Raw genomic sequence first — 27,622 nt, forward strand, 5'->3', positions numbered from 1 at the left:
TTTTCTACAAAATAATTAAATTAAATATTTCTTGTGGCTACCACTAACTAGTCTGACATTTGCCTTGTAAACCAAGTATAAGTTAGAATCGAAAGATAAACTAAACCTAAAAGGCAGGACAACCAGATGTACAAAATATAGTATAATATAAAAGCATTACTAGAACATTGTTTTAACGGTTGTTTCTTGTTGAAACAACAGATCACTTTGTCAAACTCTAGTTTGCTTTTAACAATAGTCAAGTTCGCGGAAACGCTGTTATGGCCACGAACAAACGTGTCATATTGTCTATCAAAGATTCACACCTTCTTCGTAAAAGAACACATTAAACTTGTATAGAACTAAATATTGCCCGTGTTTAGTTTTGTATCTTTAGGAGTGTAAGATGTGTGTATGACTTGACCAAATATTTATAAACGGCTAGCAACACAAATCCTTCACATCGGCTTCGTAAATTTAGAAAGATAACCCTCAGAAATTGACGTAGATTGTGTTGGGCTTCTCACTGCATAAGTTTAAAACGAAAGAAAAAAAAAGATAGATTATAATGAAGAACAAAAAGACAAACAAACAATAAAACATATTTAATGTTCGGTATGGTGATAAACACTTACCTGATCGAAGAGCTATTGGAGCTCTGATGGGCAGACCCTGAGTGTCGGAAATCGATACCATTTTCAAGTGGTATCTGGTTAGCCGTACTGCCACCGAAATGAGATTGCGATTGTTGCTGTTGCTGAGTTTGATGTTGCTGTATCCGACTACTTCGACTGGAAATAGTTGTGGTATTGGTAGTACCTCCGCTCGCTTCATGGGGACCATTACCGTGCATGTTGTTGAATTGCCCTAGGCACAAATTGTAATTAATTTTGTGTTTTATATGCGCAAAGCATCGTAATAGAAACCTTGAGATCCTGTAGAGTTTGTGTTACCGCTTCCTGCGTTTGGAGTGCCAGTACTTCCTGGTCCAGCCGAGCCACTTCCCGTGAGACCGACGCCGCCTAGTGCAGTGGGATTTAAGGGAATTGCCAGTCTTGCATTTACGGCCAGTAGATGATCTCTTCGAGCCACTAGATTGTTGACATGTTCCTCTAGCCTAATATTCTCACTTCGTAACTGATGTAAGCAGGACAACAAAGACGCAACTGGAAATATTACGATATTTTGAATAAAGTACTATCATGAATTACAAATAATTCTTACTGTCAAAATGTTGCGCTTGTTCCATTAAAAATTGAGATCCTTGTTCCCATTGTCGCTCTAGTAGTTGTTCTAAACTTTGTGGTGTATTTCCATTGGCAGTAGCTGTTCCGCTACCCGTGAGCATTGAGGTCAGCGAAGGTCCCCCTGTCGCAGATGCATTGTGCGTTCGTGACTGAAACATAACGTATGACTATAAGAGTTTGACCATTCACGGAATGGATTGGATGAATCGATTTTGGATTATATGCCATAGGGGGTTATATACAGATAGAATTTTCAAAAAGTTCATTATATTTTCATTTAATATCTGACGCTTGTCCTACATTAAAAAACCGCCGTAATTCGAAATATGTTGTAAAACCGCGTTAATTTGAGAACCGTTAGAAAATAGACCATGTTAAATCAAAAATCGACGTAAAAAACCGCGTTAAGTCTAAGTCGTCGGAAAGTACAGCTTTGTTATAAATTTGATTTGTGATGGTACTACATAATCAACCATAATTTGTTAATATATAAATATCAACGCTAATATGCAGAGATATAGCACCCTCCACGCTTTTTCACGAAGTTACACGTACATTTGTAACAATATGTCAGAGCGATTGAGGAAGAAACGTGAAACTTTTGACGCCTTTCTTTTAAAACTGTTTTTTCAAAGTCGGTGAGCAAGATTTCTCGAAAACAGCTGAACCGATCCACTTCAAATTTTAACACAAGCTTTCTAAGTATATTTCCTAGTTAATCGAACGTTTGTTCGCACAGATAAATGTTTTCGCCTCGTTTGAAGTGTTCTATTTTTAAATATCTATTTTTACTAATAAAATGTAATGAGATACAATCGAATATTGCTGTAACAAGTGTGCAAATTTTTCTTTTAACCAGCTCAGCGCTTTTCAACAAATTATTGAATTATTGTATGTATTATTGAATTTTGTACAGATAAATCGAGTTATGAAATAAAATTGAACTGTGCCACTTACCGCTTGTATCTTTCCGGGAAAGGGTGGGCCCACCAGCTGCGGCGCTGCCTCAACAAACGTGTGGGACTCCATCTCCATCGTCAGTTGGTCAGACATTTTTTGCGCCACACTACTGTTAGGGTTAAGCTGGTTGCCCAGCATATGGGTCGCATGGACGACACCATTTTGGAACAGCTTGATTTCTTTTGCTTCATGTGGCGCACTCGAACCGGCATTCGAGTTTGTCGATAGTTTCCGATTTCGCTTGTTACTTCGAACCATGCCGGAGTCCGATCCGGGTGAACTCGGTGGTGATTCCTTTACCATTGTTTGCGGTGTAATAATGGTAGCAGTCGCTCCGATTGCTGCAGGATTGGACGGTTGAGCTTCGTAGGAAAATTTTAGTCCCCCTCCGCTGCTGTTGGTAAATGAATTGGAACCGAAACTATTGTCCGGTGTTCTGGAATTAGATGGCGAGGGTATTTCAACCATTGGTTGTGAGGACCTTAGCTTTTTGCTGGTGTGTGTGACCACCATAGCGTTATTACTGTTACTGTTACTACTGGTGTTATTGCTACTAGGAGTGCCATGACCGTGGTCTGTACCAGTGCCAGCTATTAAATTACTACTATTGTTTTTGTTGTTGTTACTGCCAGAGTGGCTGCTGTTGATGCTGTTACCACTTGCAATACTGCTGCTGCCGATAATCATATGTTGCGATTGACCACCCGGGCCTCCTGCATGGTTACCTTGGAAGCTGTTGGACGAACTAGAGACGGAACCAATCGTCTCGATAACGTGCGTGCCGGAAGCAGCAGTGGATGTTACAGTGGAAATTGCGACAGATGAACAGTTGGAAACGTTTACAGTAGCGGTTGCAGAAAATGAAGCAGAGGATGCGGATTGGGAAAGTTTATCTAATTGAGTTTGGGCAGACGGCCCGATGATACTTGTTGCGGTTGAATTAATCAGCAAACTGTTGTTGGTATTGCCGCTGGCAGAGTTAGTGTGGCTAGTATTACTGCTACTACTATTAAGGGTCAGGTTAGGCTGATTATTGTTGTTAGCGTTTAAGTGGCTATTGCTAGGAGTCGAACTACGACTGGTGGTGGTGGGCTCGTTAGCATACAATGCGTTGTTGGCAGAGGAAGAGGAGGAAGAGGATGACGAGCCGGTGTTGACCAATGGCGAGGAACGCAGCAGCTGTTGATGTTGTAGTGAGCGTTTCTTGGATGTTCGTGTTTTACCGCCACCGGTGCTGCTTCCGTTTCCGCTACCACCACCGCCACCACCGCGTTCTCTTGACTTTGATCTGTGTACAATAGTGGGCGGATAAGTAATTGATGTTTTATGTACTTGGGAGCAATACTAAGCAAATGATGCAACATAGGAAATCAACACTATACCAGCAACATAATTACCATCGATCAGAAATCAGGTTTTTAATGTCATTATTAAAGATTAGTTCGTATGATCTAGTTTGGTAGACAAAGAGAAAAATTGAGTGCATACAAAATGAAATCAAAAAAGCATCAAACGCTGATTTCCGATCTATGCAAAAAAAAATCTAGATCTACTATTTACAAAAACTAAATATCAATTATCATAACAGAATTCAACATAAAGGCAAAAGAAACGTCAAAAGCTAAACACTGTATCGCATACCTGGATCTTCGTCCCGACAATTTCTCTTCTTGGAGTGCAGTGATCCGTACGTTAGTAGTTTGCTTTTCGTAAGAAATCTTCAAACCACCATCTCCTCCACTACCTGGGATGATCGGTGAGGAGGATGTGCTCTGTATGGCACTCATCGGCACGGGCGAAATGCTCTGTAGTACGGATACACCGGCTGTTAAACCGGCCAAATTCAGATCCATTCCGCTGCCCGAAGAGAAGATGTTTTGCTGTTGCTGCGAACCAGCGCTTGTAATAATGGCAGGTGAAGATCTCATGGATGGCGAATGCCGTTCGAGCATTGTATGGGCAGGATTTTGTATCACATGGCTTGGCATATTGGACTGCTGTATTATTGGGCTGGAGCGATTACTAGTCGCACTCTGCAAGTAGAAATGCAGACACAATCTGAAGCTAAACCGTGTCAAAAAATTGTCTATTCAATTTACCATAATTTGTTCGCCCGTCCGATGCGTCAACTGTTGATACAAGCTGCTTCCCGAAGACATCTGGCTCGGTGATATGATGTTCGGTGTATTACTGCTGCCGCTATTGCTGGAAGCATTATTCGCTGCTGTAGAGGTGCTGCTACTGCCACTGCTGTTACTGTTACTCGTAGGTAGATTTATTCCAGGTACAGTTGCTGTCGATAAAGGAACCGACACTACAAGACTGGGAGTGTGCTGTTGCCCTGGCAGCTGCTGTTGTTGCTGTTGTAATTGTGGTGAATTGGACTAAAAATGAACGTAAAACCTATAGCATCTCCTTTCCATAGAATATTTTCGTTTCGTCATTCTAATGCAATACGAATTAAGTATATGTACTATAAATGAAAAAATAACATCGTGTTTGGAGAGAAGTGTCTTTTTAAGCTGTAGCCACAAACTAAGATTTTGTTTATTGTTAACGCTTGGAAAAAATTCGCAGGGTAGAACGAGGCGAAGTGTGTCAGTAAACTTATCTATGTTCTATAACATTATTCCAAATTTGAAATATTTTGCTTTCAAACGTTTTATCAGTACCTTTTTTACCAATACCTTTTTTACCAGTGAAAATTATAACCAGTATGCTACGAACTACTATTTAAAAACTGTTGAAATTTTTGGCACTGTCGCTGGTTATTATTTAAAAATTTTATGTTTTTAACCAATATTATAGAATAATTATATATAGTAGGATTTCGAATTTAGCAACAAATACGTGTCGCCTATGCTGCCAAAATCGAGACCCTTTTTCGATTTAATGTAAATGCGTCAGAAATTGATTAAATATTATCAATCAATCAGACACGAATGCACCAAAAGGTGTAAAGTGTCTCTAATAAACAAACAAATACATTATTAATCAACGATTGCAACCATTTTATGTTCAAAAGATCCGCCAAGAGCTATCCGTACGGTGCAAATAAGTTTTTGGCAGCCTGCGGTCAGATGTAGTTTTACGACCGTAAAATATTGTTCGAAACATTCTATAACCGCAAAGTTTTTTTCATAAACATACTGAGGGCATCACTTTTTCGTTATTTAAAGCATATTTTTGGAAGTGAAATATTTTGTGTTGCCAAAACCAAAACTTTTGTTGCCAAAATTGAGGCATGCCAAAATCGAACCATGTCAAATTCGAAATCTCACTGTATTTATGTTTAACGACTGCATAGAAAAGTGATTTGCAGGCTCTTTATTTGCATGCGTGCATAATTTTTTATGCTTATACAAAAAAACATGCTTCGGGGTAAAATGTGTCACAGCAGCCTGTAAATTTAAAGCAAAATTAACAACGATATAGTAAAGAACGCATTGGCAGCCAATTTGATCAAGTGGTGAGATTATGTCAAAACAATGTGTCGAAAATATTGAATACCTGTTGCGAAAAATTGCAAAACCTGAACTGATTTACTCAAACTTGCAACTACAGTGAACTCTCGGAAAAGTTAACTCTCTGAAAAGTTAATTGTTCAGAAAAGTTAAGCGAATATCACCTCTCATGCAACGCTCTAAAAATTTAATTTTTGCCTTAACTTTTCTGAGAGTTTGAATTTATTGGTTGTCCAAGCGTTCGTCCGCACACACGTGTGTTTACCTTCTATCTTTATTTCTCATTTTTCGGTTGCCTTTCCACAGTTTCATACATTATCAAAACGTAGTCAGACTACGAAAAAACAAAAGTAAACTAGTGAACCGACTATTTTAAACTTACTGAAAGGAACTAATTATTATTTCAAAAAGATCTTACTACATTTTTTTTAAATTAGAACTTCTAAATACATAAAAATGTGTATCCTATATCCTGGAATGCATCTTACGCCTTTGTATTTATCATTTTCAATGATTTTTAGGACTGCTCAGAAAAGTTAATATTTCGGAAAAGTTAATCGACCCATTCCCCAATCGCTTAACTTTTCCGAGAGTCCACTGTACAAATGTTTTCGCTCGGTTTCAAAGTTTTTGGCAAAAAAAATCATTTTCTGATGGTCAATGCTTAGAGAATATTCAAAAATGTTTTGCACCTGGGGATTGAGGTTAAAACATCGATATTTTTTTAATCTATAGCACAGTTTGAGTTTAGGTGACAATCTTTGCCCCATCCTACCCCTTATTGTATAGCAGCAATTGAATCAGCCATTGCAAACCTGGACGAAATCTCGACAGAAACGTGTTTGCATAAGTAAAACTAAAAGTTCTTACAAAGCTGATAATTCTTTTATATGCTAAATTTTTCAATCAATATACGGACAATTATACGCCTCTATTCTACATACCGATCGGAGCCGGATCCGATCAGAAATTGCACTTCAATCGGAACACACGTGGAATGCAGAATCGAGGCGATAATATGTTTAAACTGTTTTCAACATATCGCAGTTCAGATATTAAATTAAAAATAAAAACAATTTATGCATGGGTATTGTTTTCAAGCGTCTTCCCGAATTTGCGGATAAACAAGAAAAAACAGATCAAACATAATTTGTACACATTTTATGGAATAAGAATATAAATAAACATTATTTACCAAATAGGCAATCTATTTTACACAACACAATGTTTTTCTATGCTCAGGAAACATACCTGTTGCTGGTGTTTGATCGACGAAGAGATGACATTGGATGCGTGTGATTGTACCAGATTGGGACTGACGTTTTGGAGGTTAATTTCTGCACTGGGATGATGAGGAGAGTTGGGTTCAGTTTTGGCCTGAAAAGAAAGCAATCAAAATAAACTTCCCTTTAATATATACATAAATCAGCCAGCCTGTGCGCAGACATTCGCTTTTTTGTGTACTATTGAAATAGTGTAACGCACTTCATTGTCCGTGTTATTCCTTCTGCGCTTCTTCTCGCGTCGATCCTTTTTGTGGCTCTTGTGTTTCATTTTTTTTTCAATTGAACTTGAGTTCATTAGCACATCGATGCAATTATAGCGGATCGCAGGTCATCAAACAGAGAACAAAACAAACAACCATCAAGGACAAGTTATTGTAAAAACAATGGCTCTTTATCTACATAAATGGTCACAATTCTTTTAATAATTAAACACTGTGTTGGAACTGAATTTTGCTAGACGCGTGCAGACGAGCACATGCCTATTTGGCAACTTTCTGCTTTTATTGCCCATAGTCGCTGCATCCTGCCTGTCTGTACATATTACATCCACAAATATACAGCCATAGGGTGAATCGGTGAACGCGGAGAAAGTGAGAGTAAAAAATCCTGGCGCGTTTCTATGTTCTTCTCTTTGACACGATTGCCTCCCTAGTTCCATTGCTTTAGGTTTAGGTAGCGACCGAAGAGTGGAAAAGAAAAATAAATAGCCTGCGTACAACAGGCTTCATTATTTTGTTTGTGGCGTAATCTATGGGCTTCCTTTCTAGCTGAGCTCATCGAACTGAATGAAAAATGAAATAGTTTTCCATACTGCTCTTCTATATATACCTAATAATCGGATAGCCACCGAACAAATACCCTCGCATGAAAAACAAGACGAACAGACCGAAGGATTCTAGGAAGAAACATACCGTCCTGTTAGTATTGCTCTTTTGTAGGGATGCTAATATTACAACTTGTTTTTTTACTGATGAACACAAAATTGATCTATTATGACGCAAGCATTTTCATGCGGTAATGGAGTCCGTTTCTGAGTTAGTGTAGTTCCGAAAAAAAATCATTTTGGAATTTCCTATTTAAGGTTCAAACATGCGTCATTGATTTCTGGTATTTCAACAGATGTTTTTATGCTCAAAATAAAAGATATGTTCGCGAAAATTTATCACTGTGTTCTTTGCGTCTGTCAGAACACAATACTGAATTTTCGTGAACATGTCTTTTGTTTTAAGCATAAAAACTACTTTTGAAATCCCAGAAATTAATTACGCGTGTTTGAACCATAAAAAACCATCACTTTTGAATCACTAATAAGGATTTTACTTGATACCACATGGTACTGGAAGGTATTTTAATAAAATTTTGAGGAAAAATATTAGCTTTAAATTTAAATTTTATTCAGGATAAAAACAACATCAAAAATGCTTGTTTTTCTAGGTTAGTTTTTTGCGTCTCAATTGCATTCATACCCCTTATTGAGTCAACCTTCTGTTGAGAGTGTATTGTTAACCTCGGCAGAGTTTCATCAAAATCGACTGAGCGATTCACTAATATCTTTGGAACAAAAAAAGTTTGGGCACTCACTTCGAAATTCTAATTGAATCTTATCGATGGATTGGTAAACGGCCTAGAATCGCAAGTCATGTGTTTCAGTGGAGCAACGTTTATGTAATGTAATGGTATATCTTGCTACAAAAAATTAATTGTTTCATTTAGTTAATGCCACTGCATATCTAATTTGATGAATGTGTCATGTAGCATTTTATCTCAGTTTTCCGATGGTGGTTTTTAACACTACAGAGACTGTAGATTACAGAGGCGCCGAAACACTTAAAATCTGCTAAATATTGAAACAAAACGGAGAGTACCATCATAAATAAAGGTAACTCTCCGCTTTCGTTAAAAATTTAACGGTTTTTGAGTATCTCGGCGCCTCTGCAATATACAGTCTCTGTATTTAACCCTCTAACGGATAACACCGTGAAAACGATGCGATCAAGCTAATGACTATTTTATCATGAAAGTACACACAAAAAACCTTAAGTTCTTATTTTAATGCAAAAATAATTATCTGGAGGAGCGCCAGGTAAGAAAAAGTCCAATTTCTCTTTTTCTTTTTTCATGTCTAACCCAGATTTTTTTTCAATTCAGATATATTACAAAATTAAAATAATGCCTGAAATTTACTCATAGAACATTTTTTTAGGTCAATCATTTTGTTCTAGATATCCTTTTCCTTCAAAAGTAAAAAAGGGAATATTCGCGCATTAATTATTTTTGGAATTTTTGTTTTTGAAAGGTGATAACTTTTGAATGTATGGTCAGAATGTTATGATATTAGTATCAAAATGTCAAGAAATCTGTTCTAAACAAATTTTGCATATTGCCAATTAAAAACAAATTTCGTATGCGGCTCTGGCGCTTCAAAAGCAAAGGCCGTCTACAGACGATCTTACCCGTTAGAGCGTTAAATTAAAATCGGTTGGAGGGATCAAGGCAAAAACGGCGATTTTTTTTTATAAAATTCAACATGGCGGCCAAATCCAAGATGACTGCCAATTTTGTTTCACTCCAGTTTAAATGCCTATCCTTCCTCTTTACAAAACCATGTCGTATGTAGTTTATTTCATAGCGAATTTCAGAAATATGTATCACAATAGTTATATGAAAATTGTAAACCTTGCTAATAGAAAGTTGCTACAGATAAGTGGTTGTTTCATTCAGTTAATGACAATGCACACTTAATTTTATGAATGTTTCTTGTAGCATTTTTTTCAGCTTTCCAATGGTGATCCTAAAATGAAAATCGGTTGGAGAGACTCAAGGCGAAATTAGCGATTTATTGATAAAATACAATATGGCGACCAAATCCAAGATGGCCACTAAAAAACTTTTCACCACATTTGAAAGCTCTGTTCTTCTTTACAGAACCGAAAAATGCGTGTTTTTTAATTGCAATTGTAGGAAATATAACATGATAAAGATCTCAAGGTTTGCTAAAAAGTCAACTTTTTTTTGCCCTTTGGCAAACGAGGGGTCCACTGTTTCGAGGTATTAAAAGTGTAATTCTTATTTTTAAACCATTTTCAACCAATAAACTGCAAAAGCTCCAATATTTGAAGACCTCGTGTCAGTAGTGGCCCGTTTCAACGAGAATTACTCCCAACAGGAAAATATGAAAAATTTTGAACGTTGATAGCTCTGCCAATTATGAATGGATTTTCATGGTTTGAATACTGAACGACTCTTAACAAAAATCATAACAAATATAGCAATTATGTGGTTTCTGTTATAATTTTCTTTTTCAATCACGAATGAGTGAAAATTAACGAAAAGTTTCAAGGTCAAATATCTCCATATATTTATTTCGCGATCGGCTTGTTTCACAGGCAGGAACGACAGTTAAATACACCATTTGTGTACTGTAATTTCGATTACTTTATGTTTAGAAAAGAAAAGTTGTAAAGCCTGCTCGTCCCAACAGGTCGAAGATTCTTTAAGACATCCGACTTATACTAATTTGGTATCTGTGCATGGGAAATACGCCAGAAAAAGTGATAAAGTCCTCTCGTCCCAACAAAATTTCTTAGGATGGCTATAAACCTAGATCAATTTAATGTCTGTGTTAGGGAATTGTACCAGAAAAAGTGATAAATCTCCTCATCCCAACAAGATTTCTCAAGACCGCGATAAAGATAGTCCAATTTGATGTCCAGAAAGTGAACAGCTGTAAAAAAGTGAGCGGCCAACTCTACACGTAGAAAAATAAATTGTAAATGCAAAAAAATTCTGTATAAATTTAACAAAAAATATTGTTGACTGAAGGCTAACCCAGATATTTTTTTGATTCTAATTGTTTGACCTTTTAGTTCAACAATAAGGTTTGTTATTGCGAATAATAGCTAGTTTCTAACAAAGAAAAAATTGTAGAATCAAAAATAAGTATTTTTGGGTTTATAAACGATCTAGTAGAAGCAAAAACAGTATGAATTAAGTTTAAACAATATTTTTTTGATTCAAAAATAGGATTCCAGTTGAACTCAACAACAGGTAATTGTTGTTTAAAACTATCATCATTTTTCTGCGTGTATCTTTCGCCCGATTGTATCCACATACTGATAAAAATTTATTCAAAACTGATGTCTTATATGAAAAGGGGTTGACAGAATATTCATGCTTGTGACGTGATGCAGCAATTTTCAAAGTGAGGAAGTAGCGACTGCCTGATACGAAAATAGGTTTTCAAGGGAGTTTCAGTTCTAAAAAATCGATTTTTTTATTGTTTATATCGAAAGACTAACATTTTGAGCATATGTGTTTGAAGCCGTTTCGATGAATTCCAAAAAATGACAAAGTTACAGCTATTTGTACCGCAGATGTCTGAGTGATTACACAGCGCATAAAAACTTTAATGCCGTTTCTCTCGAAACCAGGTTTTCAAAGTCGGTATTATAAATATCTCAAGTAATTCTCATGATTCTTTTTTTTTGTGCTTATAAAATTATCTAGTCTTTGACCCATCCTTTTTTCGATATTGCAATTTATGTATTTTTTAGAAACGTTTAAAATCAATTTTTCGACTAAAAAACTGACTTTTTGGTTTGAATGTCCGCCATTTTGTTATGCGTTCGCATTTTAAAAAAGGATGGGTCAAAGACAGGATACTTTAATATACTTTCATGTCGTTTTGGATTTTTTTCATTTCGGATAAGCCCCCGAGCGCCAATCCATGGTACCGCCATCCGGGGTGACATTGGGCCAAAAACCAACAATGTTTGTTAATAAAAATATATCAGACCTATGAAAACTGATGGCTCAAATTCAAGGTGATTTGAAACATAACATATTTATTCATAGCGTGGAATGGAACACAAATAATATTAGCGTACAATTTGGCTTAAAAAGGGTTTCAAACTTTAGGGTTAAAAAAACCGGGAAAAAAGTTGACAATAAATGTCCCATATAAACAGACCCAAACAAGAAATCGCATCAACTTGCTATTCTAAGGATAGATAAAGTATTCATTTACAATATATTGAAAGGTTATGATTACGAAAATAATTTTTTTTCTAAATTTTGCATTTTCCGAGCTCCACGAGGTGAGATTTTGGCAAACTAAAACAATCGGTTCGGCATATGAAATTCACTTACACTACAAAAATGCGTCACTGTACATCAATACACTTGCATTACTTACTTACTAGGAAACACTATATTTAGACAATTTAGATTGCGTTATCTTTTAAAGAGCAAACAGTATCTTAAGTCTGCTAAATAATCAAAATTCATCTTTACTTTTCCTCTACAAATTTCAGATCCTTTGAATAAACACTTTAATATGAGACAAATATGCTTTACCTTATATATACTGCTGGTTTTAAGAGTGAGGCTGATTGCGTTGTAGACAACAGTGCGGGACTATGATAGCTATCACAGAGCTACGAGACTGCATAATCGAAGAAATCGAATCAAAAAAATTTGTCGGAGGATTATTCCTCGATCATAAAAAAAGCTTTTGATACGCAAAATCATAGTATTCTAATGCAAAAACTAGAGTTATACATAATCAGAGGGGTTGCAAATAATATCATTCGCAGTTACTTAACAAATAGAATGCAATTCGTGACGATCGGCGATGCGCGTAGCTCATTGCAAACAATAGAAGTTTGGTGTACCTCAAGGTAGCAACATTGGTTCATTGTTATTTTTAATTTATATCAATGTCATTGGGAATTTAAAATTAAATGGGATACCAAGGTTTCTCACGGATGATACGGCACTGTTTTACCCCTGTGCTGACATTGGCAGTGTATTATCGTCAATGAAAGATGATCTGCAAGTTCTGTCATACTACTTTGATGCGAATTTACTTTCACTTAACCTTACAAAAACAAAATATATGGTATTCCGCTCACCTAGGAAAAAATAAATAATCACTTAACCCTCTGTGTCAATGAAACTGTGATAGAAAAAGTTGATGACTTTAAATATCTGGGTATTTATCTTGATTCAACGTTATCTTGGGATCGGCAAATCAAACATCTACAGCAGAAAATCTCAACTTTACCGGAGCCATGAGGAAAGTGAGTTACTTCGTTCCAAACAAAACACTGTTATTGTTTTACTACGGTTGCATTCATTCCCAAATCCAATACCTAGCGTTAGCATGGGGACACGCCAGCAAATCACAACTTAAAAAAATACAAGTCGTGCAAAATAGATGCTTGAAAACCATATTTCAACTGCCGATGCTTTACTCAACTATTCAACTGTACTCGAATGATAACCATACCATATTACCTGTCCTAGCCTTACGCGATATGCAGACGGTTATTCATATCCATAAGGTCCTACACCAACCAAATTACCATCATAATATGTCTCTAAATGTTGGCAACAGACTGCAAAATACCCGACGAGCAAACTTTATACAGCGTAATAGAGCAACCACGAATCTTGGCCAGACGTGCATTTCGTTTTTTGGCCCTTCAATTCATAACACACTACCTGATGAAATCAAACAGATCACCAACATCGATCTTTTCAAATACAAATTAAAGCAATTATTCAAGTTAAACAGTAATAAGTAATTATATAATTTAAGCGCATCAACCTAACCCACATAGATTAGAATTAATATCAAGATAACCGGATATCAATTTTTGTTTTTGTTGAACCAGTAGCTTAGTTATTTTCTGTAATTTAGAGCCTCTTAAAAGGAAATTAAATTCCACTGGGCGCTCATTGATTGTTAGAATTAGTTATAATTAAAAACTGATCCTTACTCTCACTTATTATTATTTTATACTTTATTATTTTAATTTGAATGTGACAATTACCAGGGGGCTCTCTGTGTGAGCTTTTTGGTGTGGGGGTGAGCGGAGGGCTGATTAAAAAAAATCTCTAAATTGTGTGTATAACAGGCTGAAGAACAAATACCTATGTATGCTTTTTTGGCACAATTTCACCCCGGAAGACGGTATCTGTTTTTGGCAACACAAAATATTTCCCTTACAAAAATATGCTTACATATCAGTCAGTTTCCACATACACGCTTTAAATGACGCAAAAAAAGAGGCCATCAGTGAGTTCATGAAAAAAAGTTTGCTGTTCTAGAATGTTTCGAACAATAATGTTTCTATTGCCGTAGGACTACGTCTTATCGCAGGATGCCAAAAACTTACTTGCACCGGACGGATAACTCTTGGCGGACTTTTCAAATATAAAATGGTTGCAATCGTTGATTAATAATATTTACTCAAAATGCATTTACATTCAATTTTTTCATATAAAAAAAGAGTCTCGATTTTGGCACGGTTTGATTTTGGCAACATAGGAAATACACCCGCCCACAACACATTGCATTGCTGTCAAGTATGAAATAACTGATAAACATAGTGTCAAAAAGAATTATTAACGTACAGAGGACGTTAGCTAATTGATGATAATTTAACTATCATAATTTTAACTCAGTTGATAGGTAATTATATTTCAAATCAACCTGTCACAATAAATGGTGCTATATATCAATTGTTTTCAAGAAAATTGACGCATGTGAACTAGTGCCTAGTGGTAAATGATAACCCAGATTATTTATTTCTTCCGTTCAATCGTAAGTTGTGCGTCTAATGACAAATATTTTATGTTTTGAGCAAGATCGTTAAACCTGTTAGGCCATTACAAATATTTTATAACGTTTTTGTCCCTCCGATGTTGGACAACTAAAGGGGTACGAATAAAAATCAACGAGACAACAAAGGGGAGGAGTTTAATCCGGAGATTGGACGGTTCAGCGCATACCGGCAAGTAAACGAAAATGGTCTAACCCTTGTCGACTTTGCCGCCTCCAAAAACACCACCATACGTAGTATCTTGTACCTTCTTCCAGCATAAGTCCACCCGAACGAACGGATGTCTTTCGATTGGTTACTTGCATGGATGAATCTTGCTTTACTTTTAGCTACATCATTCGATCACTTTTCGAAGCAAGTATTACTGGATGAGTTGGTTGACAGATAGCCAGCAATGATTACGTTATGAAGATCAAGTATGCTCCTCTTCGCGATACATTCATGAAGAATAACAAAATATATTCGTAGTAAGCCAGATTCGGTAAAGCGAATGGCTAGTTAGCTAGTGTTCTCTACATTTATGCTATTTCTAAAGCCATGTCTTATTCTGTAATTTGTGGAAACAAATCGAAATTTTTATTACATAAAGAATTTTTAGATTCATACGGTGATTTGGATTTTCGATGCGTTTCCTGTTTTGGAAACAGCCATTTTTGTTACAGATCTTTCCTGATTTATTAGTGCTCGGATTTCTCGGAAGATTATCAAAAAAGACCAAATGCGTCCGGTTGATGAACACATCAACTGATCAGACAGCAATACAGTAGACTCTCGGAAAAGTTATACTAGCTTACCTTTGGTTTTTCGTAGTCTACGACTACGTTTTGATAATATTCGTGCTTACTTTCTGTTCTCTATTGTCCCTTCTTTTGCATATAAAAATCAATCTGAGTTTGCACTTTTCCAGTATTTTATCAAAAATCGAGAGGTAACTATGTGTCCGTATTGAACTATTGTTGCAACTGTCAGGTACAACTGTCGGTTTAATTTAATCCAAGTTATGATGCCACTCTTTATGAAACTGTGGAAAGGCGACAATCAACCGAAAAATGAGAAATAAAGATGGAAAGTAAACACACGTGTGTGTACGAACGTTTGGATAACCAATAAATTCAAACTCTCAGAAAAGTTAAGACGAAAATTAACTTTTTAGAGTGTTGCTTGAGAGCCAATATTCGCTTAACTTTCTGAACAATTAACTTTTCAGAGAGTTAACTTTTCCGAGAGTCCACTGTATAAATACCTACTAGGAGAACCGCCACAATGCAAACGACCTGCGACGCGACGCGACTTTTGTTGCTATATTTATAAGCGCAACCTTTTTGCGCACGAAGCAGCACTGTGCTGATGTATTTAATCGAGAGTATTTTACATATAATTTACGAATTACAACTAATTAATCGGAACGATCGAAACAGACCTACCTAATCAGGTCTTTTTCTAAGGGAATAGATTATTTTTCAACTTTCCAAGATTGAGTTCGATGGCTACAATATAGTAACAATATAAAAAATATAGCATTCTCAACATTATATCCTTGCTTTTAAAGTTTGGCTGGCAAAGGGTGAACATGTGCATTCCATAACCTCTGTTCATTAACTCCTATTCCTACCTCCACGAGGTGCCGGCTGGGGTACGCAACTTCGGTTGTCGTATGCTAACAGGAAAGGGGGCACAGTGGCTCCCGCCCACATTAAGTTGGCAGCCCCATCAGCGGGATAAGGACCTTAGGTTAACAGCCTACTGTACCAGAACACACAAAAAGTTAATGAAAATGAAAGAAGAAATCTCTCCGGATTATTGGCAACGACCTTTAGCATGAAAACACGGACACGAATCGGAACATGGAATATACTGACCCTTGCCCAGCAGGGCAAGCTGGCTCAACTTGCAAGGGAAGCTAGCCGCCTGAAGCTTGAAATCCTGGGGCTGAGCGAGGTCCGCTGGCCGGGTACTGGCGAACACAGGACATCATCCGGGCAAGTCTTGCTCTACTCTGGCATACGAGGTGAAAATGCTACTCGAGAAAGAGGAGTTGGATTCCTACTGAGCCCAGGGGCACGTGCGGCCCTGATGAAGTGGGAACCAATAAATGAGCGAATAATCGTTGCCAGATTTACAACACGGGTTAGGAACCTTACGGCAATCCAGTGCTATGCGCCAACAGATGCTGCCGACCTGCAGGAGAAAGAGAGCTTTTACAGCCAGCTGAACAGCGTGGTTGAGAAAATCCCGAAGGGGGACATCCAAATTCACATGGGCGACTTCAACGCGAAGATTGGCTCAAACAACGCGGACCTTGAACGCGTCATGGGACGCCATGGCCTAGGAGAGATGAGCGAAAACGGGGAGCTGTTTACAGAATTCTGTGGTAATAACGACATGGTCATTGGTGGATCGCTCTTCCCCCATAGACCAGTACATAAAGTCACGTGGGTTTCCCGCGACGGCCGAACAGAAAACCAAATCGACCACATCTGCATCAGCCGGAAATGGAGAAGGAGCCTTCTTGATGTACGCAACAAACGCAGCGCTGACATTGCATCCGACCATCATCTTGTTATCGCTGAGATACGTCTGCGCGTCGCACGTGTCCAACGACGGGAGGAGAAAGTTGGGTGCCGCTACGACGTCCGCCGATTGGAGAATCCTGAGGTGAAAAGGGCCTTTGTTGAACAACTTGAATCTCGAGCCTCGGAGTTGCCATCTGGTGGAACCGTCGAAGAGCAATGGACCGGCATCAAGAACGCCTTCATCACGACCAGTGATGAAACCCTCGGCAAAGCGCGCAGTGGGCGGAGGGAGTGGATTTCGGATGAAACTTGGAGGAAGATCGACGAGCGGAGAGAGGCGAAAGCCGGCATTGAGCGAGCGCGGACCAGATCGGCTAAGACAGCTACCCGTCAACGATACGCCGAACTGGAGAGGGCTGTTAAACGTGCTTGTAGGCGGGACAAGAGAGCCTGGACTAACTCCCTAGCCGAACAAGGAGAAACCGCCGCTGCCAATGGTGATATCCGTTTGTTGTACGATATTTCTCGCCGCCTTAGTGGTGCCAGGATGAATACAAAGATGCCGCTAAAGGACAGAGCTGGTCAGCTATTGACTGACCGTACAGAACAGCTTAAGCGATGGACTGAACATTTTGAACAACTCTTCCGAGTTTCAAATGTCAGAGACCAACAAAACCAGCAGCGTACGACGCCTACAGTCCGTCGAATAAATCGCGTGAACTCGGAGGCGCCATCGCTGGATGAAATTGTAGCAGCTATCAAGAGTATGAAATCCAATAGAGCGCCAGGGATAGATCGTATTTCAGCCGAAATGCTCAAAGCTGACCCATCTTTGTCAGCCCAGATGATGCATCAGCTTTTCAGCAATATTTGGGAAACCGCAACTTTTCCGGTGGACTGGATGCAGGGCATATTGGTCAAAGTCCCTAAGAAAGGAGACCTAACGGAATGCGGTAACTGGCGTGGCATCACGTTGCTCTGTATTACTCTCAAAGTACTCTGTAAGGTAATCCTCAACCGGATCCAGGAGAAGATCGACGCTACTCTCCGGCGGCAGCAAGCTGGATTCCGTGCTGGCCGATCATGTGTAGACCATATCACAACGCTCCGCATTATATTGGAGCAGATCAACGAATTCCAGGACTCTCTTCTGCTGGTGTTCGTTGACTTCGAAAAGGCGTTCGACCGACTCAATCACGAAAACATCTGGGGCGCACTTAGGCGTAGAGGAGTTCCAGATAAGCTAGTCCATCTCATCGAGGCTCAGTACGAGGCGTTCTCGTGCAAGGTTTTGCACGACGGCGTCTTGTCCGACCCCATAAGGGTTACTGCTGGCGTGAGACAGGGCTGCATTTTATCACCGCTTCTGTTTCTCATCGTTATGGATGAGATATTAGTTGGAGCAATTGACAGTAGACCAAATCGAGGATTGCCTTGGAATCCTCTAACGATGGAGCAGCTAAATGACCTCGACCTAGCCGACGACATTGTCTTGCTCGCACAACGCCGAAACGATATGCAGAGCAAGTTAGACGACCTCTCCGAGAGCTCCCAGGCAGCAGGTCTCACAGTCAATGTAGCGAAAACTAAGTCTATGGTAGTGAACACTGACAATTCCACCAACTTTACAGTAGCGGGACAACAAGTTGAGCAGGTAGCCGTCTTTCAATATCTTGGTAGCCAAACAACGCCCGATGGTGGTACCAAGACTGATATAGCCACACGGATCAGGAAGGCCAGGGGTGCCTTTGCAGGTCTGCGAAACATTTGGCGCTCAAACCAGATCACTCTACGTACGAAAACCCGAATCTTTAATTCAAACGTTAAATCCGTACTGCTGTATGCCTGCGAAACGTGGTGCGTCTCAGCGGAGACAACGCAAAAACTGCAGGTATTCATTAACCGGTGCCTACGATATATTATTCGTGCCTGGTGGCCTGATAATTGGATATCCAATGAGGAACTCCATCGTCGGTGTCATCAACGGCCGATAGTCACAGAAATTCGTGAGCGTAGGTGGAAGTGGATCGGACACACCTTGAGGAAAGGAGCGAACGAGGTTTGCAGAGCAGCACTCGACTGGAATCCACAAGGACAGCGTAGAAGAGGCAGACCCAGAGGCTCATGGCGACGGAGCTTAGCCAACGACATCCGGGCTGTAGACGAGAACCTGTCCTGGCGACAGGTAAAAGCCATGGCGGGTAACCGTTAGCAGTGGAGATCTCTGATTTCATCCCTTTGTTCTGCCGGACCGGCGGACATGGACACATAAGTAAGTAAGTAAGTTTTAAATCCGGTTATAATCTCAGATTACAGCTTGGTTCGACTCATGCACCTTCCAGTATTGGACAAAAGGTAGGAGTCAAAATGACTACTTGTCAAGCATAGCTACCAATACCCCCCCCCCCCCCTTCCTTTCCGCTCTGCCCCCTCCTTCATCAAAAATTTTCATTTCTTTCCCCTACCGTCCCTTCATCAATTGTAGAACCATCGTTTCAAAAAAATATTAAATATATGTATGACCTCATTCCAAGGTCAAGACTAAAATCTTGAGATTAGTCTATAAGTTTTAAAGTTTTGTGGTTTTAGGATTGCTTTTAAAATTTCTGAGAAACAGCATAGTATAGCTGCTGGTTGAGAATTCTTTTGTCTTTACAATAATTTTATCTGAACATAAAGTAATTTTTGGACACAAAGCCTTAAATTTCAATGAATTTCTTTCGAGAATGATAAGTAAAGCGAGACGGAAGCAACCGGCAATGACGCCAATATTCATCTAACCGTCACTTCCGTGTAAAACCATTGGCGGAACTAGCGCTCGTTTGTGGGGGGGGGCTATAGCCCCGGCATTTTTGTCGACCATTTTATTGGTCGGCCAAATCAATTTTTCTAGGGAGGGCTAAATCTCTAAGTTCCTTGCTCTCTCTCCTAGTTCCGCTAATGTGTAAAACATAAAAATACACAAAACCTGTAGCAAACAACCGTGACTTGCTTATACAGTAGATTGCAATCATAAAAATGCATAAAATATTACTTAGCAAAGCAAATCCTACGCGCTACATTCCGTTATCGAAATTTGACGTTCTGTTTTTATACGACAAACTTCGTAGTCCGCTGTTACAGTACAGGACAATTGCAGGACAATCCAGTTGCTACGATCCTATTGGCTCTAACAGCCTCTCCCAGCCGAGATTCGAACATACAACGACTGGTTTATTAGGCTAGCATCATACCTCGAGGCCAACTGGGAGGCTAACATATTACTTCACCATTGTAAAAAATTCTAGACTTTTAAAATTTGATTTTTCAATCTGCCAGCACAGGTACCTACCATTTTTACAGTTGAAAAGGTTTAATTTGTACATTGTACACAATCCGATGCGACATATTTGGTCGTAGTGAACAAAAACCCGACTTTAAATTCAGTTTCTAAAATTCCATTATCAATACAGTACCTATACCTCGATATAAAGCAACTTTATTTTCATTTTCGTTACGTTATATCGAAGCACAAATGAAATTTTTTCTATTCGACTGAAATTGATTGCAAATGAAAGAGGAGTCTTTTAAACCGTTAACTTTCAAATTTTATGATGATTGGTCTTGATAGTTTGAAAGATACATTAAGAAATGCAAAAAAGCAAAGAGTGCGTAAAGATTTTGTTAATTGAAATTTGAAATTCTAAATAACGGAATTCTTCCTATCATAACTTGCAAAATTTCAAAAATAAAAATGGTTTTCGCACAATGGCAATGCAAGGTCACACCACAATGAAAGTTAATTCGGTTGTTTTTATTGATTTTAAATAATTACGTTATATCGCGGTAAAAGTTTTCTTATATCGCTTTACGTTACATTGCAGTTGCTTTGAATCGAGGCTATCTCGAGGTATTACTGTATTCACATATCAAAACAATAGGGGTAATCACGTAGCGCTTGCTATGCTGCGTATACAATGTATTGCGTATTTATAATGCCGCTTTTCGCATAACAGTTCCATCTCCATAGAAACTGGGACTGTCATGTGAATAGCAGCAGTATCACGGAATACAGCGTAAACGTACAAAGCAAGCGCTACTCGAATACCCCTAAGTCTTATTTACGACGGTAATGAGTTCAAGGTAGTCGACAAGTTCGTATACCAAACCGTCTACCGAAGGCCAAAGGATAACATTAGCCGTGATATCAAAAGGCGTATTATCAGTGAAACCTATTCCTAGAATGCCAGACAACTATACTGCAAAAATGGTCGCATCACATTGAATCCGGAAGGAACAACACAAGACGAAGAGCCGCACAACAACCAGGTGTAGCGAGATCTGGTGAGCACCGGCTGCCCGCGGAACCGGACACCAGCTGTCGTGGTTCAAACTAAATGGATGAATTACGTTATGGCAGGCCTTGTTAGAAGATGTAACGCCAACTAAAGAAAGGTATTAAATTAAACACCACGATTGTTGCAACTGCGCTACAACAAGCTTGAACCAAAACATCAAACTGAGAAGATTAAATAACCTAGGTGAGTAGACACCACAGTCCTATTATAATGACCTCGCTGGTAATCAATAACGTTACGACCAACTTGTTAAAAAACAGGTCTACTATTTCAGCGTAAGTTCACCGGTTATGGCGTACATTTTGAAATTGATCTATTGATTTATGTTTGTAGGTAGGTATATAAATAATATTAAAGCGCTATACGAACCTTCTTAATGGTCTTCTCGATGCTAAGCAGAGCTGCTGGATCAATGTTGTCATTTTTATTCAAGGGCAATGGCACAAGAGAAACGGCAACATCCTTGATAAGATCACTGGAAAACGTAGAATATTAGGTTGAAATTATTCGATTTTTGTACCCTGACGTATTGTTATTACCGATTAATGTCTATATCACTATTAGCAGTCGATGTTGGTGTAGAACGGGCGTCAGCTTTTCGCTTCTTAGTAGCACCTGGCCCCGTGGAAGAGAATGCATTTCCGCTGGAAATGTTCGTTTTGTTAGCAATTCCAGCAGTACCGGCTGAGCTAGAACTTTCTATAACCGATACCGATCCTACGTTAGTACTCATACTGTTACCCATGTTGTTAGGTTGGGTACCCATGGTAGTAATACTATTGCCAGTTGTGCCGGTGGATCCAAACACTGAATCGGAATTTACAACGATTGTTTCTGTGAAGTTTGACGTGGTGAATTTTGCGATAGCATCTTTCGAAAGAATTTCTTTCGTGGCACCTGAGTGGTCGTGTGGAGGTTTGATAATCAGCGTAGTAGGAATAGCTGCCGGAGAGAGAGATGCTGCTCGAGCTGAGGATGCTGCCGCGGAGGATATTTGAGCCAGGGTCTTTTCTGGCTTATTCGCAGCACCGTCTTGGTTTTTGATAGCTGATGATGGCATAATGGGGCCAGTTGGTATTGAGGTTGCCAATGGCGCGATTTCATTATCTTTTGCAAGCGAACCACTGATGTTTGTACTTGCGTTAGATGGGTTACTAGCTAAAGATCCCATGCCGCTCATACTACCGCTGCTTCCGCTGTTATTGTTGCTGCCAGATTTCGATGACTTGGAACCTTTGTCGCGTTGCGAGGAGGAAGATGTTGCCGAAGATCCTGATGAGGTTTCCTTGTCATGACTTTTATTTGTACTGGATACTTTATTTACACCTTTATTGTATTTATCTTTGTCTTTACTGCTACCACTGTTGGAGGAGGACGATGAGGACGAGGATGAAATACCCTTACTAGCGCTTCCCCCAGTAGTCCCACTGCTGTTATTGCCGCTCGAAGCTATTCCGATTGGACCAGCCGTTGGGGACGAGCTCGTAATATTAGGGCCACTGTTTCCGGCAGCAACAAATGTTGGAGTTGATAATGTTGAAGCAGCACTAATAGTACCTTTTGTCATGCCCGAGGATTTTCTTTGTTTCGACGACGATGAGGCCGACAACGATCCACTTTGATCATACTGTCGATTGTTTGACTTCATACTACCGCTGGTATTTCCGGTTACACCCATATTGTTGCTGCCGGAATGTTGCTGCGTCGTGAGCGGTTCTAACTCCTTCTCCGGCGATGAAGGTCCGTCACTGGAATTAGTTTCATGACTGATTGGTTTGTAAGGGGGTATCGTTTTGACATTTCCTCCTTTTTTCTGTAAACGTAATAAAATTAATATTTTTGAAAATTCCTATAATGAATGTTTTCTTACTAATTTGCTGTAGTGGTGTTGGCAATAGCCACAGTACTTGACATTATCCAGATAGTTTCCTGCTTCCTCGCATAACAATCCAAGCTGCTGCGCGCACGTAACATGAAACTGCTGTTTGCATCCAGATTTGTTGCATTGCATGCATGCGCCTGCAGTTGAACGAGAACCTTTTCCCATTTCTTGACAGATGTAACATGCTGCGAAAGTATGGAGGTAATTACGTAAAATTTTCCAGAATGATTGGTAAAAAAGCATACTTTTGTTGTAACGCTCCTGAGGAATTAATTGAAGGATGATTGGTTCCATGGTTGTAACATTGCCGAAGCGCACTTCCGGTATGTACAAAGCACATACTACGTGCGCCCAGCCTTGATTGTCGGTGCGTTTGAGAGCGCCATCCCTTGAAGGACATAGCTCGCACCGTACTCGCGCTGAACGTTCCTGACTTTCACACTTTCGACAATACCAGGGCCCGCTTGGTACGGTCACTATTCCGTAGCACGCCTGGTGCACGGCCACCGCACAGCTTTGGCCATCACAGTAGACCAGAGGGTTCTCAGACCAACCCCGATCATCGGAGCAAACACAGCAACCACCGACCATCTCCTTCATTCTGGCCCGTGGTCTATTGAAATTCACTGCCCATCCACAGATTTATAGCGCTTGCTTATTGTTGAGTAATTCTTCATTCAATTGTAAACCGGATTATTTTCACTGCACTTTGAATGAGTACGCACTGGCTTTTAACTATACACACGTTTGTCTGTAAATTTTGGCCAATTCATTCATTGTTCAATAACCGAGAGTTATTTAAAGTTTGAACCATTTTCCTTATTTATTTAAGCTTAAATTAAATAACGAAGTTTTTCTTTAACTACCTATTTGGATAAATGCAGTTTATTTTAAAAGAACGTTAACGTTCTTTATGAGTGAACTGTGAACAGCAATCGGGGCCTGCCACAATAGACAACTTCTAAGGCTTTTTAAACCCCTTGCCCCTCTGGCATACAAAAAGCGAATAGCTAATTGCATCTGCGTTAACGTAATACGTTGATTAACATCAAATGATTTGAGAAAATATAAACAACAAACAGTTTTAAGTACATCATAAAAACAAGCAGGTTGCAACTGCAGTATTGTACTGATTGGTAGAATCAGTGTGTATATTATCGCAGAAAATTGTTTGGATAATACATTTCGAAGTGTACACTACTTATCATTAGCGGCCAATCAAAAATAAAGGATAGAAAGCTCACATGCATTTTAAATCATAAGATACACCAAATAATGGGCAATAAACGCTGCATTTATCCAATAAAAAAAACTGCACTGGACGGGACAATTGTTATCGTGTTTTTCCAACTAGGTAAACCTCATTTAATCCAACATAGAGGTAATCACATAACTGTTACACCTATTTTTCAGAACCCAAAATCTACCACGCCATAAGAACCCGCGTGTTGTTAGGCGTTTCTGCGTCGCATACCCTCCGGACAGGACAGCATGTATTTTTCTAATCGCGTTACCCTCTCGCTCACTCACTTTCAATTTGACGGAAATTTCAGATTCTCGGTGAAAAAATAATCGATTGAAGTTTCCATAATATTCACCAACTATGTCAAAATAAAGCTTTTATGCGACGCAGCGTTAGAAACAACTTAATGCAATATACAAAATTAGCGCATATTTAACATATTTCTGGTTTAATCACTTTCTCAAGTATGCACAAGAGGCAGCAGCGGGCTTGGCACTATAATTTGTTTCGTATCCAATCGGATCAGCTCTTAGATTTTGAACATTTTTCTTTCACTGTTGTTGCATTGTAAATTGTTTCGTTAGTATTTCTACCGGGTTTAGAATATTCAGGATGAATTTAGCTACACTTTGTTACACTTTTTGTCCGGTTTTAGCAAACGAAAATACACAAACTTCTGTCAATTTATACACAAGATTAACGTCGTGAAAACAACAATCACATGAAGTTCTCCATTTTATTTCTTCGATTGACACGCAAGCCGGGTTGCCATGCGAGTTTTAACTTTCAAGAATTTTCGCGCAGCACAAGGGGTTTCCAACAGCAATGATTACCTCGCACCTTTGAAAAAAATTACTTGTGGTTACTTCACTTATTACCTCTGATTACCAGTAACCAATCTCTTGTGATTACTATAAATTAATCATGATTACCAATGATTACTTAAGATTATCATTGATTACTATAGTGATTGCCATTGATTACCTAATTAATTCGTAAATGACTACAAAAGTAATCTCTGATTACTATGCACTTATACGCCTTATTGCAAACCCCTTGGCGCAGCATTTCAAATACACTCAAAATAAATTTCACGTCGAAATCAAGGAAAAGTTATGTGAATATTTTCCATCCAGATGTTCCTGTAATATTCACGTGATTTTCAGGTAGTTCGCACGCATACTAATGCGTTAACGTGAAAATCAGATAGATGTTATTATTTTTTCCAATAACAATCAGCTGAAAGTCACGTAACTCTCTGTAGAGAAATTTATGTGATTTTTCACGTGAAAAGGACGTGTAGATTATTTTGAGTGTAAAGGTCCAGTGTCAATGAGGTTTAAAAAGGTGTGGCAGATGAAGACATTTGATGGTATTGTGCTTCCCGAGAAAATATTTCGTTTTTCAGCTTTATATAGTTGTGCGCAAAGGTAAATCATGTATTATTGACAGTGTAAGTACGTGTAAGTTTTCTATGTTTATGCTCTTATTTATTGCTTAGATAACATTTGTTTTGTTCTATTACGTACAGACTTACAAACAACACAGTTACAATGTCTTATACGTTAACCGAAAATGATAAAATTTAAATGCTGATCGCGTTTGTAAAAAATTGGTCCATGTTTGAACGGACAAACACGAAGCAAGCTACCCTAGCATTCAGCTGATGAGCGAGAGAGAAATATTGTTGCTTTTCTCATCACTCTTGCGAGTGTAAAAGAGATACTTTGACTGCGAGCAACCAGAACAGAGCTGCGCGCAACTGTTAGGCGCACAACTTAACCTACGAAAGAAAAATTTTAGATAATAATCGCAATATTAGCAGCGAAAACTCAGAAAACAACGTCAAACTACAAAAACAAACCGCGTTGGACAATGGGGTTTGTTTTTAGAGTTTGACGTCACGCTTCATCGTGATTGGTCGATTTAGGATTTCACCCACACCATGATGAAATTTCTTCATTTCACTAATACTACTTAACTAACATTGCCACACCTGTATATACCACATTGGGCCAGTGTAACAATAGAGCTTTCTGACAGCTCAAGTACTCACACCACACTAGCGAAGACGAAATACTCGGGTATATCCACCTTTTCGCGCGCTTAATGGCGGCTAGTGGGTACAGTTTTCGACAATGTTTATTTGCTTTTGGGAACTCCACTCCACATAGCTTCTCAAGCTATGCGTTACTTCATTATTTACGACGAATGGATTTTTTTTTTGCATTTCAAATGTTACCTTTAATGAGACTTGAACCTGATGGGTGCGTGTATCCCTGCATGGTTCATTTGCTGGCGCCTTTGATATCTTAACCACAGCTGTTATAGATGAGTACCCAAGTAACCACAAGCATTAACGCATAACCCCATATTGGCTGTAGCTCGGCATCGCTAATACCAGACAGCGGTATATCAGCAATTCGCATGGTTAAAACTTTTGTATAAACATTGCTAATGCGTTTAAGCATTATCGTAAACTAGCATTATTAAAAACAATATTTGCGTATATAATGTTACAATATGTTGCTGACAAGCTTTAGGACAAGTCTTTAAAACGTACCGTAAATGTTAATAAAATGCTCATACCTGACTTCGTTTTTGCTTATTTACGGCCACTACTCATACTCTGTTTCACCTAACTGCTGTCTTTTTTCAACCAATTGAATTCTAAAATCAACTACGAACGACGATTTAAGTACGACTTAATTGCAGCTTTAATTTGACAATAGTGGGGCCCTTTTCCACTTTATTACTGCATTTATTGTACATGTAAGAAAATAACACATTATATGATATGCTTTGTAGCGCACTATAAAGCATTACGATTGAATTGATATAAAGCTTCGTGGTTACTTGGGAAGTGCTTATTTTATGCAGCTTTGATCGCCTTAAACCAACCTGTAAACAGCCATTGCTCTTGCAATTCAGCTACCATTGTTACTTGGGTAGTTTGCCACTAACTGCTCGAGGGGTGCTCCATTGAAGGATTACTCGTAGATTACATAAAAACCAGCGGGGTGCTATCCTTATCTTAACGAACGGTGTTTGACAGTCGATTTAACGAAGGGCGCTATTGCAGG

General features: G+C 38.9%; 1 protein-coding gene across 5 annotated transcripts; it reads right to left on the minus strand.

The window, feature by feature from the left end:
- Window positions 1-25,254, minus strand: LOC128742815 (protein AF-10). Of its 5 annotated transcripts, none has more exons than XM_053839289.1 (13): window positions 25,133-25,254; window positions 23,542-24,128; window positions 23,285-23,481; window positions 21,954-23,227; window positions 21,784-21,889; window positions 6,902-7,027; window positions 4,286-4,570; window positions 3,828-4,219; window positions 2,184-3,474; window positions 1,204-1,375; window positions 906-1,145; window positions 615-846; window positions 1-505 (listed from the first exon to the last, which is right to left on the minus strand). In XM_053839289.1, the coding sequence occupies exons 2-13, from the start codon at window positions 23,894-23,896 to the stop codon at window positions 472-474; spliced, it is 4,704 nt and encodes a 1,567-aa protein (XP_053695264.1). In that variant the 5' UTR covers window positions 23,897-24,128; window positions 25,133-25,254; the 3' UTR covers window positions 1-471. The 5 variants fall into 5 exon arrangements, with proteins under 5 accessions (XP_053695264.1, XP_053695263.1, XP_053695266.1 ...); XM_053839288.1 differs by having other exon boundaries at window positions 24,996-25,254; XM_053839291.1 differs by having other exon boundaries at window positions 2,184-2,607; window positions 24,827-25,254.
- Window positions 25,255-27,622: the final 2,368 nt, after the last annotated feature.

The sequence above is a fragment of the Sabethes cyaneus genome, chromosome 3 (assembly GCF_943734655.1).
Source record: "Sabethes cyaneus chromosome 3, idSabCyanKW18_F2, whole genome shotgun sequence".
In the NCBI taxonomy this organism is placed as follows: domain Eukaryota; kingdom Metazoa; phylum Arthropoda; class Insecta; order Diptera; family Culicidae; genus Sabethes; species Sabethes cyaneus.